The sequence below is a fragment of the Epinephelus fuscoguttatus genome, linkage group LG1 (assembly GCF_011397635.1).
Source record: "Epinephelus fuscoguttatus linkage group LG1, E.fuscoguttatus.final_Chr_v1".
In the NCBI taxonomy this organism is placed as follows: Eukaryota; Metazoa; Chordata; class Actinopteri; order Perciformes; family Serranidae; genus Epinephelus; species Epinephelus fuscoguttatus.
This window is the reverse complement of record NC_064752.1, coordinates 52,426,351-52,441,985: the sequence shown is the minus strand read 5'-3', so window position 1 is coordinate 52,441,985 and position 15,635 is coordinate 52,426,351. Positions and strand designations below refer to the sequence as shown.

The 15,635-nt window shown below is 40.9% G+C and overlaps 1 protein-coding gene across 1 annotated transcript in view; it reads left to right on the top strand.

Annotated features, from left to right (window-relative positions):
• LOC125886092 (dihydropyridine-sensitive L-type skeletal muscle calcium channel subunit alpha-1-like) overlaps nt 1-15,635 on the top strand; it is a 542,543-nt gene that overhangs the window by 243,282 nt on the left and 283,626 nt on the right. The window contains exons 20-25 of the mRNA XM_049572040.1: nt 41-147; nt 283-370; nt 458-565; nt 671-723; nt 14,734-14,880; nt 15,107-15,308. Of these exons, the coding sequence (XP_049427997.1) occupies nt 41-147; nt 283-370; nt 458-565; nt 671-723; nt 14,734-14,880; nt 15,107-15,308 (705 nt within the window). The remainder of the gene's footprint in view (nt 1-40; nt 148-282; nt 371-457; nt 566-670; nt 724-14,733; nt 14,881-15,106; nt 15,309-15,635) is intronic.

Sequence of the window (15,635 nt, the reverse complement as noted above, 5' to 3'; positions counted from 1 at the left end):
TATACATATTTGTTTTTGTTGCTGTTTTTATTTTTTTTAGATGACAACATATGGTGCTATTCTTCACAAAGGGTCTTTCTGTCGGAACTCTTTCAACATTTTGGATCTTCTGGTCGTCAGTGTATCTCTCCTCTCAATGGGCATGGAGTAAGTGGAGTCTTGAAATGTATTGGATAAAGCAGTGCCGTGTGCTATCACACCAAGAGAGCAAACAACAACATATTGCTTTCTAGTAAAACAATACACCAGTAAAAAGGGTGTGCCTTTGTTTGTAACATCTAGATCCAGTGCCATCTCAGTTGTAAAGATTCTAAGGGTGTTAAGGGTACTCCGGCCCCTGCGGGCCATCAATAGAGCCAAGGGACTCAAGGTATGAGATATCTATCAATATACCTGCTGTTTTAAATGGCCTAAAACTCACCTGATTCATCATATGTAATATCTCTTGTCTCTATAGCATGTTGTCCAGTGTGTATTTGTTGCTGTCAAGACCATTGGAAATATTGTACTGGTCACGATGCTGCTGGACTTCATGTTTGCCTGCATTGGAGTCCAACTTTTCAAAGTGAGAGAAGAAAATACAATGCAAAGTGTTCCGTAATACTATATTTAGTAATGCTAACCATTATCTATCTGCCTTCTCATAAATACACTTTTGTTGCCTTCCCAGGGCAAGTTCTATGCTTGCACAGATCCTGACAAAATGACTGAGGAAACATGCAAGTAAGGACTTTGTTCTGTTTGTTATAACAGTGACACTGCACATTCTTATTCTAGGATTCACAAGCTCTGCACAAAATTATTCAAAGGCAAATGTAATCCAAAGTGCTTAACTTGGAAATTAGAAAGAACCTGCAGTAAAAAAGGCACATTTAACAGGTCCACTTGCTACCTTTTTCCAGGGATTTTATTCTCAAGTTTTCATGGAGATTGCCCAGTTGTCATTACTTTGGCACAAGACTAAATTGGTGTGTTACATCAGGTGTGACAGCTGTGGGCCTAATGCCAGGTTCACACTGGATGCAGAAGCAGTGTGAAGCACACTGATTTTCCACATACTTGCCAACTCTCCCGATTCACGCGGGAGACTCCCGATTTTTAACCCTATCTCCTGCGATGCTCCAGGTCAGTAATTTCTCCCGCTAATCTCCCGATTTTACAGTGAAGGAAACAAGTAATATTATGGGGGATATTTGTCGCAGTATCTGGCAACCCTGGCCTGCCTGCGCGTAAGAGGCAAGCCGGTGACGTGACTCAGTCACTCGCTGGAGGCAGTGATACGCCAAGTAGCGTTGATACTGCCGAAGAAGAAGAAGAAGAAGAAGAAGAAGAAGTAATCATTTGCTGGTTTCTGTCTTCCGCTCAGTTCAGTGCCCAGACAGAGATGGATAGAGAAAGAGAGACACCTGATGCCAGGGCCACACCGTCCACGGAAGTGCTGCGAAGCGCAGCGCACCGAAATTCTCGTGTGAGCCAGAGCACTTCTGTTCACATCAGATGGCCCAAGAACCTTGTTCCTTGGGCCGATAAACTGCTGAAAAAAATCTCCCTATTTTTCACAACCCAATGTTGGAAAGTGTGTTTCCATGAAGTGCTGCCCACCTGCTTTCAGTGCCAATGTTAACCGAGTGGGCTGTTGACACTGTGCATAGCGCCAAGCGCCCTGGACGGCTTGTGATCTGCAACCATAGTTTTTGCATCATTCCGTAAGCCACGAGGAATCGTCACAATACCCAGGCACCACTGCGATGTAAGTTAACCTGGGAGACAGTGGAGCACAAAGGCTCCGGAGAAGAAGCTAAGTTAGGGACATGCAGTACAGAGAGAGAGAGAGAGAGTGAGAGAGAGAGAGAGAGAGAGAGAGAGAGAGAGTGAGAGAGTGAGCAGTGTTCTGGTGGGATAATATGGCCTATATAAAACCTATAAAAGATGAACTGAACTAGTTTGAGTATACCAGCTGATGGAACTGACAACTGTATTTCACTGACATCACCATTTTATGATTTAATGTGACGATTGATTGATTGATTGATTGACTGATTGATTGATTGATTGACTGATATATCTGTAATTCAAACTAGGACAAAGAGCATTTCCATTTTATCATATTATTATTCACTTTATTTTAAAAGCCTGAAATATGAGCTGTTTAAACATTTATTTAACCCATCACTGAGAAGCAGTGTTGTGCTAGTTACTGAAAAATAGTAACTAGTTACCGTTACTAGTTACTTCATTAAAAAGTAACTCAGTTAGTAACTCAGTTACTTAAACCAAAAAGTAATGCGTTACTGAGAAAAGTAACTTTTTAGTTACTTCCCCCTCCCAAAAAAACTAAATTTTAGGACTCTTGTCACACCATGACCTTGACGCATGCACACTAGTGTCATCTGTACTCTGAGTATGTCCTGGCTGTAGATGACTGAGTGGGGACACTAGAGGGCACTAGGTGCTTTTCTTTTTTGCAGTGTAGTTTTTCTAAGCCACAAAGAAGACAGCGTTGCTAAGAAAGATCATGTTTTGGGAAACTCAGCCCTGCAGCCCAAAACATATCTTAACTGTATTGGCCCGTAGCTACATCGCCTAAGCAACAGCGGATGGAGTTTAACCAAGGGACTGTTAGACTACAACTTGACAAAACAATTGAACGGTATAGGAAACATGCAACCGTCTCCTGCGTTTTACACGTTTTACAACTACGGTAATGTTACTTAGATACAAATATGGAAAATAAGCTAAAGAGAACATTTGAAGAGCTACATGATGGTGTCGTGTCTGTCACCCACCGCAGACATTGTCTGTCTGCAACAAAAGCTTCCTCGGGATAACAATGGATATCATGTCACTGGATATAACGTTACTGGGACTAAAAATATACTGAAGCACTACTGCTTTATGTAATGTTACAGCACTGTGGTGAGGCCAGCAGGTCAACAGTGACTTCAGAGATGGTGAGAGACATGTTTCATTAAGATGCTCTGATAAGAATTGTTCAAATACCTCTATCTGACTTAACTATCTTTTATTGTTTAGGGCTAAAATGTTTTAGTGAAAGGGAACTGAAGTTTATGAAGGAATACTGCATGCTGTGTGCCGTTTTAAAACCTGGCCAAAAATAACAGAGTAACGCAGTGTTTGGTAATGGTAACTGAGTTACTGAATTTAAAAACTAACACGTTAGAGTATTAGTTACTGCCAAAACCAGTGCCGTTACTAATAACGCGTTACTGCTGAGAAGCAGGTAAGACGCCTTGTAAATCTATTAATAAATGCAATTAAATACTACCCTTTGTTAATGATATTGATGTTAACTTCATTTTCACAAAAAAAAACAGGATTTGTTTCCTTTACCAATGTTTACCCCACAGAAGACAAGCTGTACCATTCGAATACATTGCATTAGAGCAGTAGAAGAAGGGTTCTATCATAGATGACACTTTGACACTGTGGTCATACATCAGCAAACCACTGATTAGTAGATGTTATTGTACACACTGCAAACACTGCAAATAGAACAGGAAAACAGTCTTGGGTGAGTATCAGCTCTCTGTGCTGCTATCTTGACTGTTTTGTGTGCGACATGCGACATGCTGAGGCTGAGCATGTCGCAGGTAGGAGAGACATGGTGTGTCCTTTAGTGAATGAAGTTGTGGATGTTGGGGGGCACAGTTTATACAGCGGCTGCTGCATAAGGAGAAGGTGATTAGACCCTGTTTGGATTTCTCCCTGGAGGAGTGTCTGTATGAAAGATAGCCTACTGTTTGACCTCACAGTCTTTCATTTATCTAACAATCTGTTCCACACAGATATATCAAATATTACACATTGTGGATTTACATTATCATCGGAGCAAATTTTATGCATTGTCCTGTGATTCTGAGGCAGCAGCAGTTTTCATTATAACATCAGACACACTGAACACATCAGCGAGACAGCGGTTTGTCGGGCCGTAAGAAAAGTGACTCTGGCTCTGAAAAGACTTTTGACCGTTTTTTTGTGGTTTTCCTTGGACGTGAATCAGAATCAATTATCAAAGTATTTGCAACGGAGCATCGGTGGCTTAGTGGATGGAGCAGACACCCCGTGATCAGACGGCCAGCACCTGATGCAGCCGCTGCGGGTTCAAGCCCAGCCTGCAGCCTCTTGCTGCGTTTCATTCCCTCTCTCCCTCAACATTAAACTGTTTTGTTTTTTAGAGGCAACAAAAGCTCTGAAAATAATCTTAAAAAAGAGGAATTCCAAAGAACTGCAGGTTTGTCAGTGTTAATCAGAAATGAATCTACGTTACATGATGCAATGAATCATGAATACTTTTCATATATTTAAAGATTCCACGGTGTAACTGGCTCATTTACGGGACTTAACATCCCATAATAGCTCCATCTGAGCATAAAGGGGATTACGTGAATCAGAAGTCATTTCACAGCAGTTCAGCAATTCAATTAACCTCAGCTTAATATTGACAGAATGAAGAAAGTATAAGCAAAACTTTTACCAGTCTGTACAATATCTTTGTGTTTGATTTTGAGTTGCTGCCCAGTGTGTTTGGGCTCCATCAGATTACAGCTGAATAAGATGATAGAGCAAATTATATTAAAATATTTGAACTCTGTGTAATGTTTCTGTATTTTCTGTATATTAGACACATTAACACATCACATTGCATAACACATTACCTACTAACACACTCTGCAGTCTGTTCCTATCACACCTCACGCTGTTGAGCTGAAACAAGCGGCTTTCTGCTTTCGGCCACTGGATATCACTTTATCTGCACTCCACTGATGATGTCTTTTGGTGCTCGCTGTGAACGTGCCTCTCTCAGTCTGAACATACTCAGAGTTGATTGAACTGATTCTGATCAGCTGTTCTGGAACCGAAAACTCAGAGTTTCTCAGCTCAGGCTCAGTCAACCCGGAGATTGGGATTAGGCTCAGAGTTTGTTGAGCCTGCTTCCTGAAATAGAGCCCAGGATTACAGCCAAAAGCAATATAGTAACAAACAGCATAAGCATTCCTGTCCTGTAGTTAAATCAAAACTGAACACACATGACCTGCAGCCTACACACAAACAAACTCCATCATTTTAGCTGCTTATGTCATTTGCTCACTGTTATGTCTGCCATTGAGCACTGATTATTTTTATATTCAATTTAATTCAATTCAGTTTTATTTATAAAGTCCAATATCACACAAATCTGTTAAGAACATATTTTTAGGTCTCACACGGGTGGCACCAAATATGTAGTGATCAACATATTAGGCCTCACCAAGGGACACCAAATATGTAGGGATTTAAATTCGGGCTTCACACGGAGGCATCAAATATGTTGGGGTCAGTTGGCTATCAGAAATAATTAATAATTACTAATAATAATTAATAATTATGTTAAATCATATGACTTAATTAATATTAAATCACCTCGTGGGGCACCATTCCCGTAAAGGGAAAATGATAGCCAATTAAAGATATCAGTCTCATAAAATATGCTAAACTATTAATTTGGAGTTTTGATTAATAATTAAATTAATGACAATAAACAAAATTAACAGTAAAGCCTGAAGGATTTCGGAGTTATGATGCAGCAGAGGTTGACTATTCATTCACTCTTGTGCAACATTAAACAGACAGCAGATATGATTCCAAAGAATTATATTTATTCACAAACTAGCAAAGCAAACCAAAACATACACATTCTAACTAACTATATACAAGCTTGGTTTGTGTGTGTGTGTGCATGTGTGTGTGTGAGTGTGACAGAGCGAGAGAGAAAGACAAAGGCGGGTGTGGTGATCAAAGAGCCGTTTGGCCTACAAAATGGCAAACAAAATGGCTGACAACAGAAAACTACAAGAAGGCCAAATCAAAGCAGGCTTCAGATCGGGGGAGGTGTTTGTCTGACCGTGTGGTGAAGACAAAGACAAAGGAAAAGATGTGGGAACTTTGAGATGCCTGTTTGGGTGTAGCTCTGTTGAAAGCCTATTTGTTAATGAGTCTATGTCAATGTTGCAAATGGTCTGGATTAGTGCAGAGATTGTTTAGTGTGCAAGAATCTGTTTGTGAACAGTATTAGCAAACTAAACACTTAGCTTTGGCGAAACCAACTAATCAATGACCTAACTGCAAACAATCACAGCAATAACTCAATGACAGCATTAAATCACATACAACAAGTTAAATAGTCTTGCTTAGCCTGTAAAGCTGTGATAAAGCTATGCCCAGTTGTTACTTTACCGATCCTTGAGTGGATGGGAGAAAGAGTCACTTGGTGGTGTACTGCTTTGTTAGCCGGCAGAAGAAGGCTGGGAAGAGCTGTGGTTCCAGCTGCATTCTTTGCTGTGTCCTTGTTCCAAAGGTTCTGATCCGAGGGGTCCTTGCAGAGTAGATCAGGAGCCAGAGCCTTCAGCTATCAGGCTCCTCTCCTGTGGAATCATCTTCCTGTTATGGTCCGGGAGGCAGACACCGTCTTCACATTTAAGACTAGACTTAAGACTTTCCTCTTTGATAAAGCTTATAGTTAGGGCCGGCTGAGGCTTACTTTGTACCAGCCCCCAGTTAGGCTGACTTAGGCCTAGTCTGCTGGGGGACCTCCTATAATACAATGGGCTCTCTCTCTCTCTCTCTCTCTCTCTCTCTCTCTTTCATGTCCTGTTACTACATTTTGCTAACTCGGCCGTACTGCATGTCACTAACTCGGCTTCTTCTCCGGAGCCTTGTCTGCGAGCCACTGTCTCAAAGGTTAACTTATATCGCAACGGTGCCTGGATAGTGTGACGTGTGTGGTTGTGCTGCTGCCGTGGTTTTGCCAGATGCCTCCTGCTGCTGCTGTCATACTTCAACTGTTATTATACAGATATGAGTATTGTCACATATGTATACTATCAGACATTTATATATACTTTCAACATATTGTACCACAATAACCAGAATTATAATTATAATATTATTATATCATTACTGTCATGAATGTTGTTGTAAGCTACTGTCTTTACTGTCTGTCCTGCATCTCTCTCTCTGTCTCTCAAATTCAAATTCAAATTCGCTTTATTGGCATGAATGTTACGAGAACTATGTTGCCAAAGCATCAGGACTCTCTTTCTGTCTCATTGTGTCATACGGATAACTGTTAATTTATTATGTTGATCTGTTCTGTACGACATCTATTGCAAGTCTGTCCATCCTGGAAGAGGGATCCCTCCTCAGTTGCTCTTCCTGAGGTTTCTACCGTTTTTTCCCCATTAAAAGGTTTTTTTGGGGGAGTTTTTCCTTATCCGCTCTGAGGGTCCTAAGGACAGAGGGATGTCGTATGCTGTAAAGCCCTGTGAGGCAAATTGTGATTTGTGATATTGGGCTTTATAAATAAAATTGATTGATTGAACTCCGAAACAAACTTCAGTATTTAGAGATGATTCATCATGAACGTAAATGAAATGAAATCAGTCAGATAAATAGGAGTAAACATAAAGGTCTAAAAGACACCAAACTACAGAATGGCCACAATCAGAGGGGTTAAAGAGTACGGAGCATCCCACTGGGAAAAAACAATGCAGTGCAGGGTGACCACCTATTTATGAGCCCCCAACCTTAGAACAGCCATTAGTTTCAGAGAGGGCATCTTAGAGATCAGCAAGAGCAGGTGGCCATTTGTTAGCATGCCCATTTCCGATCACACTAAACATGAAGTCATTCTCATTGGACTCCATCTAGCACATAGCCAAAGTCATTGAGATGGGAAACACAGAGACACAACAGGTTGAGGCATCAACCTTCACTGCTGAAGTCAACAAAGTCAGTACTTCTAGCACCACCTTGACTGATCCTTGGTGACCAGGTGGTTGACCTCAGTCATCTTCATCTGTGTGGTGAGCGGGGGAGGGTGAAAAATAGTGAGATAATTTAGTTAACTACTTATAAGATAATTTTGATCAGGCCAACCATGTCCAAACGTGGAGGCGTGAGCAAACAGCTAGTAAGGAAATTAGTATTATAAAATTAATTACCGGTTGCCAACAATGCCACCCCAGGAATTTCACCGGGAGAATTATGTTAACCCTTTATACAGTGGTTAAAGCACACAAGTTCGTTTACTAATGAAAGCTCGAGGCTGGGTCCAGCGTACAGATTCAGTTCATTTTATTCATCAATATATTATTTTTAACACAGTTTTTCAATAAAACCTTTAGTTCACACACACACACACACACACACACACACACACACACACACACACACACACACATTCTAAGGCAAACCCACAAAATATGCCAAGGAAAGGCAAATAACTGAATTGGTTTTTAACTCAGGGTTAAATTAATTAAACCCACATAACTTAACAAAAACCAAACAAATGCAACGAAGGAAAACTATCAAGGAAACAACCCACAGCAAAGAAACAAAAATAATCAGAAGTAATCTTGAACTTATCAAAACTGATAAACCACATAAACATGCAAAGCAACCAAAACAAGCAAAAATAATAGCTAAATAAGAATAATTAAACCCAAATAAATATGCAAAATAACCCAAACATAATGAGTAGGCCTACACACACCACACACACGTTAACCCTGCCATAGAAAGAAGCACATTAGAGGCTAAACAATAACTATCAGATCAGGCATTATCAGATCAACATATCTACATATAGAAAAGCACACAGAACCACGCAGCAACTGCAACATACCTAAGAACGGCAAGCCGAGCGATCCGGCAGTGAGGCGACCAGGTGAGGCGACCAGGGGAGGCAGGGCACCCAGGAACTTCAAGGCAAAAGGGCTCCCAGTACACAACCACCCACCTTTATAGACTGCACCCCAGCAGAGATAGGCTGATACTGCAGCACTAATTAAGGCACAGCATGACTACAGTCTCATACTGCTACATCTAGAACAACCACAGATAGTCAAGGAAGTGCTCTATGAGGAGTCTTGGTGTTCTCTTGGGACAGCAGTGACATTGGATGTATCCTGTTTCTCCAGATGTCATCAGGCTCAAAGACAAAAACCCTGTTCAGAAGGCTTATGCCTCCATTCCCAAGCACGGAAGTAAAAGAGTACATCCAGGAGTTGTCTCAGTCAGCATATGCCGGACCTATTGTTTGTGTGAGGAAAAAAAGATTATTGCACCTTTGTCTACTACTTCTTTGTATTACTGATGAACAAAAAAGATTGTGCCCAACAGACACCCCCTTTCTCACATACAGGAGTTGACTGACTTAATTGGGGGCTACAGTTGGTTGCTAAGGGTTCACGGCACCTGCCTGCCTTCACAGCCTCTTCAGGTTGTCAAACCTGCCAGCAGCCTTACAAAGAAGCATAAAGGGAATGCTTGACACTCTGAGGGGTGTTCCTTATTTGGACAATGTCCTCTGCTTCTCCTGGCCCTTTGAAGGGCATGTTTAGGTGCAGCACCATGTACCCCAAGCCCTGCAGGACCACAGGGTTAAGTGTAGGCTAGAAAAGTGTGAACTGTTTTGCAAGGACTTTAGGTATATTGCTTAGCTGGTGTCGGCAGACGGGGTAAAGGGTGGATCCAAGAGATGTAGAGGCAGTATGGGTATTGACAGAGAAATGCTCCACAGATAGTAGAAGATGTTTCCTGAGCTATTGCAGAGCATATTTGCAAGATTCTTCACGCATAGCGAGGCCGCTATATGAGCTGTTCTAGGTATAAGTCCAGTTCATCACAACCAAAGCCTACAAGGGGACAAAAACAAGGGGCCCTCATTTGCCTTTATACACCCCTGTGGAGTGGAGCAGTGAACACCAGCAAGCAGATTCTTGAGCACCTCATAAACATTCTAACCAACCCACCAGTGTTAGCAAACCCAGATGTTAACCATCTCTTCATACTCCACACTGATGGCTCTCAACAGGGCCTCGGAGTGGTCCTCTGTCAAAGCCACGATGGAAGAATTAAGATAATTGGCTTTGGGTCCTGCACATCAACATCAGCAGAGCATAATTCCCATCTTCACAGTGGCAAGCTTGAGTTTCTGGCCTTGAAGTGGGTCAACTGTCATTGTCTATACTGATAACAATCTCTTGACTTATGTGATGAGCACTGCTAAGCTGAATGCAGTGGGCCATCCTTGGCCATCATTGGTTAAAGGAGAATAACACAGAACTGACTGAGAACAGATGCAGGACATTGGACATCTCCACAAGAAAGGAGTAAACTGCATGTGGAGAATGGCACCCCTCACTCACCTAAATGACAACAAAGGACCTGTTGGTGTGGAGAGAGCTTTGAGCCTTGCAAGAGAACGATTTTATCAACCTTTCATGAAAAGTTATAATGAGGAATACATCACCAGGAAGTGTCTTTGCATATAGCAGAAACAGCCAGCTTCACAGAGACTGGGAGTCTCACATCAAGCTCACAGCTTGAACTTGTTTGTATAGACCAGTTCCTTATGTATTTTCGTTCAAAATTTTTGGGGAAAAAATCCCATTTCATAGTTGGGGGGGACAATAAACAGTAAGATTTTAGAGAATAATTCCAGGGGGGGGACAAGGAAAAAAAGTTGTAGCCTGTCTTTTATACAGCATCTTTTACCGTAATTTGACGCTTTAATCTTCTCTCTATCTCTCCAACAGGCAGGCATAGGACCTTTCTTAGCATTGGCTGCACATGTCCAAATTCAAAACAAAATGATTGAAATCAGATTACTCCGTCGTTAAATTCATTCATTCAAGTCCCTCAGTAACAGAGGTTTCCTGTACTGACTTTGATCATTTTGTCGATAGCGCCATAGGCTCGCTGCGAACAACACTTGACTCTGTAGCTCCTCTTAAAAAGAAGTTAAAAAAGCAAAGAAAGCTCGCTCCTTGGTATAACTCTTAAGCCCGTAAGTTGAAACAAATATTGCGAAAATTTGAAAGGAATTGACGATTAACCAAACTGGAAGAATCTCGTTTAATCTGGACAGACAGTCTCAAAACTTATAAGAGGGGCCTCCGCAATGCCAGAGCAAACTATTACTCAGCATTAATAGAAGACAATAAGAACAACCCCAGGTTTCTTTTCAGCACTGTAGCCAGGCTGACTGAGAGTCAAAGCTCTATTGAGCCTTGTATTCCTTTAGCCCTTAGCAGTAATAATTTTATGAGCTTTTTTAATGACAAAATTCTAACTATTAGAGGCAAAATTCATGACCTCCTGTCCTCAGATAGTACCTATCTAACCTCAAACACAGCTGTAAAACCTAATATATATTTAGATTGCTTCTCCCCAATTTCTCTTCAAGAATTGACTGCAGTGATTTCTTCATCTAAATCATCAATGTGTCTCTTAGACCCCATCCAAACTAGGCTACTTAAGGAGGTCTTTCCTTTAGTTAACACTCATATATTAGATATGATCAATATATCCTTATTAACAGGCTATGTACCACAGTCTTTTAAGGTAGCTGTAATTAAACGTCTACTAAAAAAGCCCACCCTGGATCCAGAGGTGTTAGCCAACTATAGACACAATATCTAATCTTCCCTTTCTGTCAAAGATCCTTGAGAAAGTAGTCGCAGACCAGCTGTGTGATTTTCTCCATGATAATAATTTATTTGAGGAATTTCAGTCAGGATTTAGAGTGCATCATAGCACTGAGACAGCACTAGTTAAAATTACAAATGACCTTCTCATTGCTTCAGACAAAGGACTTGTCTCTGTACTTGTTTTATTAGATCTTAGTGCGGCGTTTGACACAATTGACCATCAAATTCTACTGCAGAAACTGGATCACTTAATTGGCCTAAAAGGTTCTGCGCTGAGCTGGTTTAAATCTTATTTATCTGATCGTTTTCAGTTTGCTGACGTTCATAATGAATCATCCTTACGTACCAAAGTTTGTTTTGGAGTTCCGCAAGGTTCTGTGCTCGGACCAATCCTATTTACTCTATATATGCTTCCTTTAGGTAACATAATTAGAAATCACTCTGTAAATTTCCATTGTTATGCGGATGATACACAGTTGTATTTATCGATGAAGCCAGAAGAAAGTAATCAATTAACTAAACTCCATAACTGCCTTAAAGACAAAAAAACTTGGATGAGCACCAATTTCTACTCTCTATTATCAGGTAGCTCTAGTAAGTCCTTAAAAACTCTCCAGCTAATTCAGAATGCAGCAGCACGTGTACTAACAGGAACTAAGAAACAAGATCATATGTCTCCTGTTTCAGCTTTGCTGCACTGGCTCCCTGTAAAATCCAGAATTGAATTTAAAATCCTGCTGTTAACTTATAAAGCTCTAAATGGTCAAGCTCTGTCATATCTTAGAGAGCTCATAGTGCCATATTATCCCACCAGAACACTGCGCTCTGATAACGCAGGGTTACTCGTGGTCCCTAAAGTCTCCAAAAGTAGATCAGGAGCCAGAGCCTTCAGCTATCGGGCTCCTCTCCTGTGGAATCATCTTCCTGTTATGGTCCAGGAGGCAGACACCGTCTCCACATTTAAGACTAGACTTAAGACTTTCCTCTTTGATAAAGCTTATAGTTAGGGCTGGCGCAGGCTTGCCCTGTACCAGCCCCTAGTTAGGCTGATTTAGGCCTAGTCTGCCGGAGAACCCCCCTATAATACACCGGGCACCTTCTCTCCTTCTCTCTCTCCCTCTCTCTCTCTCTCTCTCTCTCTCTCGTATTCTATTACTGGATCTTGCTAACTCGGCCATTCTGGATGTCACTAACTCGGCTTCTTATCTGGAGCCTTTGTGTCCACTGTCTCGCAGATTAACACATATCGCAGCGGTGCCTGGACAGCGTGACGTGTGTGGTTGTGCTGCTGCTGTGGTCTTGCCAGATGCCTCTTGCTGCTGCTGTTGTTATCATTAGTCATTAGTCATACTTCTACTGTTATTATACACATATGACTATTGTCACACATGTATATTGCCAGATATTAATACACCCTTTAAACATATTGTACCACAGTAGCCAGAACAGTTGCTCTTCCTGAGGTTTCTACCATTTTTTTTTCCCTGTTAAAGGGGTTTTTTTGGGGGAGTTTTTCCTTATCCGCTGCGAGGGTCATAAGGACAGAGGGATGTCGTATGCTGTAAAGCCCTGTGAGGCAAATTGTGATTTGTGATATTGGGCTTTATAAATAAAATTGCTTGATTGATTGATTGATTGATTGAAATTAACATGTACACATGCAATGAATAAAGTAATTATCAGGCAAAAATCTAAGTTTATCAGATTTCTCATAGTCAGATAACTGCCTTTTTCAGATTATGCTATTTACACGCCCACTTGATCTCTCTCTCTCTCTCTCTCTCTCTCTCTCTCTCTTATTCTCCTTTGAAACCTGTCTTGCAGTGTTGAGCTGTCAGTATGTTTGTTTTTTTTTACCGGCAGTGAGATCATAACTTTAAAAAATGTTTGAAAGAAAAGTAACCAAAGAAAATGTGTAATACTGAATATTTTGTTTGTTTACAAGGTATTTTGAATTTTGAAACCTGTTTTATTGACCTGTTCGTAATAAATTACTTTTTTTGGACTTTAAACATTTATCTCAGCTTTGCAAGTTGTTGATAACGAGAGAGTCAAGCAGCAGCCACATGTAGAAAAGTGGATATACAGTGAATGTCTATATTTATGAGAAATGGCTTAACAACTAAACATTTCCTGCAATTAAACTGGTAAACTGGTTTATAAACAGTGTGCTGTGAGATCTGCCACTGCGCACCTCACAACCGTGCGTAATAGTCGAGCGTAATGACCGCTCCTCGTCAGTTAAACTGCACGTTTTTCATGTTTGTCTCACTGACAGGTGGAGAGCCTACAGACAGGTACCCATTAGCTACAAGCTGCTCCGCCACTGACTGCTCTTGTCCTGTCCTCTTCCTCTTCTTTCTCTCCTGTCCTCTCTGACTATCACTAAACTCTGAGCTTAATCATTAGCTTTTAGCGTAGCAGCACTCATAATTGAGTAGGCTTTTGAACAATGCAGGAGAAAGGCAAGGCAAGGCAAGGCAAGGCAAGTTTATTTGTATAGCACAATTCAACACAAGGTAATTCAAAGTGCTTTACAGAGACATTGCCGCAATTTTCTGGTCTCACACTGGAGGACAGAGGGCATGATTAGTAGAATGGAAAACCTTTCATCTTTGAACAGAAACAGGAGTTACCATTCCGCCTCTGAAGCCTGCAATATGTGATTGAAAGCTCTGAAAAAAGAAAGTGGATCTTGATTAAGATTAACCAGATACTCCCCCTTGTACCAATATTTGGACTTCATTAACAAGGTATCTACATGACCTGACAGGTCTTCAGAAGCACAGAATTCTGTTTCCTCATGTACAGACCAAATAAGGTATTTAGAAGTCTTAAATTGCATTCATAAAAATCCTAAATAGTTTCTATGCTTGCTGTAGGCAGTAATATTAGCTATAAACAGTTATTCTGGCTGACTACAGGCTGGGGGGAGAAGTTGGATTGTTGCTGTTCAGTCCTTTATTTGTGTATTTTTAATCAACCCCATAGCTAGCCCTGTTCAGAACTGCCTCATCCACTGCATGAGGGACAGTCTTGGATGGTTCTCTTAGAAAAGTTTAGTACTGTCATTGTCATGCAATGGATGGGATATACGGAAATGGGGCTAACTTATGTCATTACTGCTGGCTACAGGAGCAAGAAAACTGATTGTCTCATAATGTGCAAGTGCCAGTTTTAGTAAAAATACTAATCAAGGTGATCCTGCCTATTTGTCTTTCCCTTCCACTTTGTGGCTCAGAGGCTGGTTTATAAAGTACCAGGAAGGAGCACTTCATGAAATGGAGGTCCACAAGAGGGAATGGATCAACTCAGAACTTAACTTTGACAACATTCTCAATGGGATGCTGGCTCTTTTCACCATTTCTACCTTTGAAGGATGGCCAAAGTGAGTTATGATCTGTACTATGCTAATTCTTTGATGGTTTCTATTAATTTCAGCATTGACATACAGATGTCTGCTGTAAGCAGCTTCTAAACAGTTTACTCAGTGGCATTAAATATATCCACAATCCATTTTTTATCGATTTGGGGTTGATTCTCTTTTCTGTCTTCATATTGCATATATGTGGATTTGTGTGTGACTTTTTCTTTTTTTTTGCATTTTTACCTAGGTTACTATATAAAGCCATTGATTCAAACTTAGAGGACAAAGGCCCAGTGTACAACAACCGAGTGGCCATTTCAATCTTCTTTATCATCTACCTTATCCTTATTGCCTTCTTCATGATGAATATATTTGTGGGCTTCGTCATCGTCACCTTCCAGGAGCAAGGAGAGCAGGAGTATAAGAACTGTGAGCTAGACAAAAATCAGGTATGTTAAAAGTGACTGGAAAGATAAATAAAAATACTGTTGCACAAGGTCAAAGTCAGGGCTGAGCACACACAAACACACACACACACACACACACACACACACACACACACACACACAGTCACTGACACAGACACGCCAAACAGGCAGTAATGTAACTTGAGAGCAGAGGCCACGACAGAGAGAATGAAATGCTAACACAAGCAAATTTTACTCTAGTTGCAATGACAATGCTAATTGCCACAAGTGCAACAGACCCTAAACATCAGTATCAATCAATTTTATTTATAAAGCTCAATATCACAAACCACAATTTGTCCTTATTAA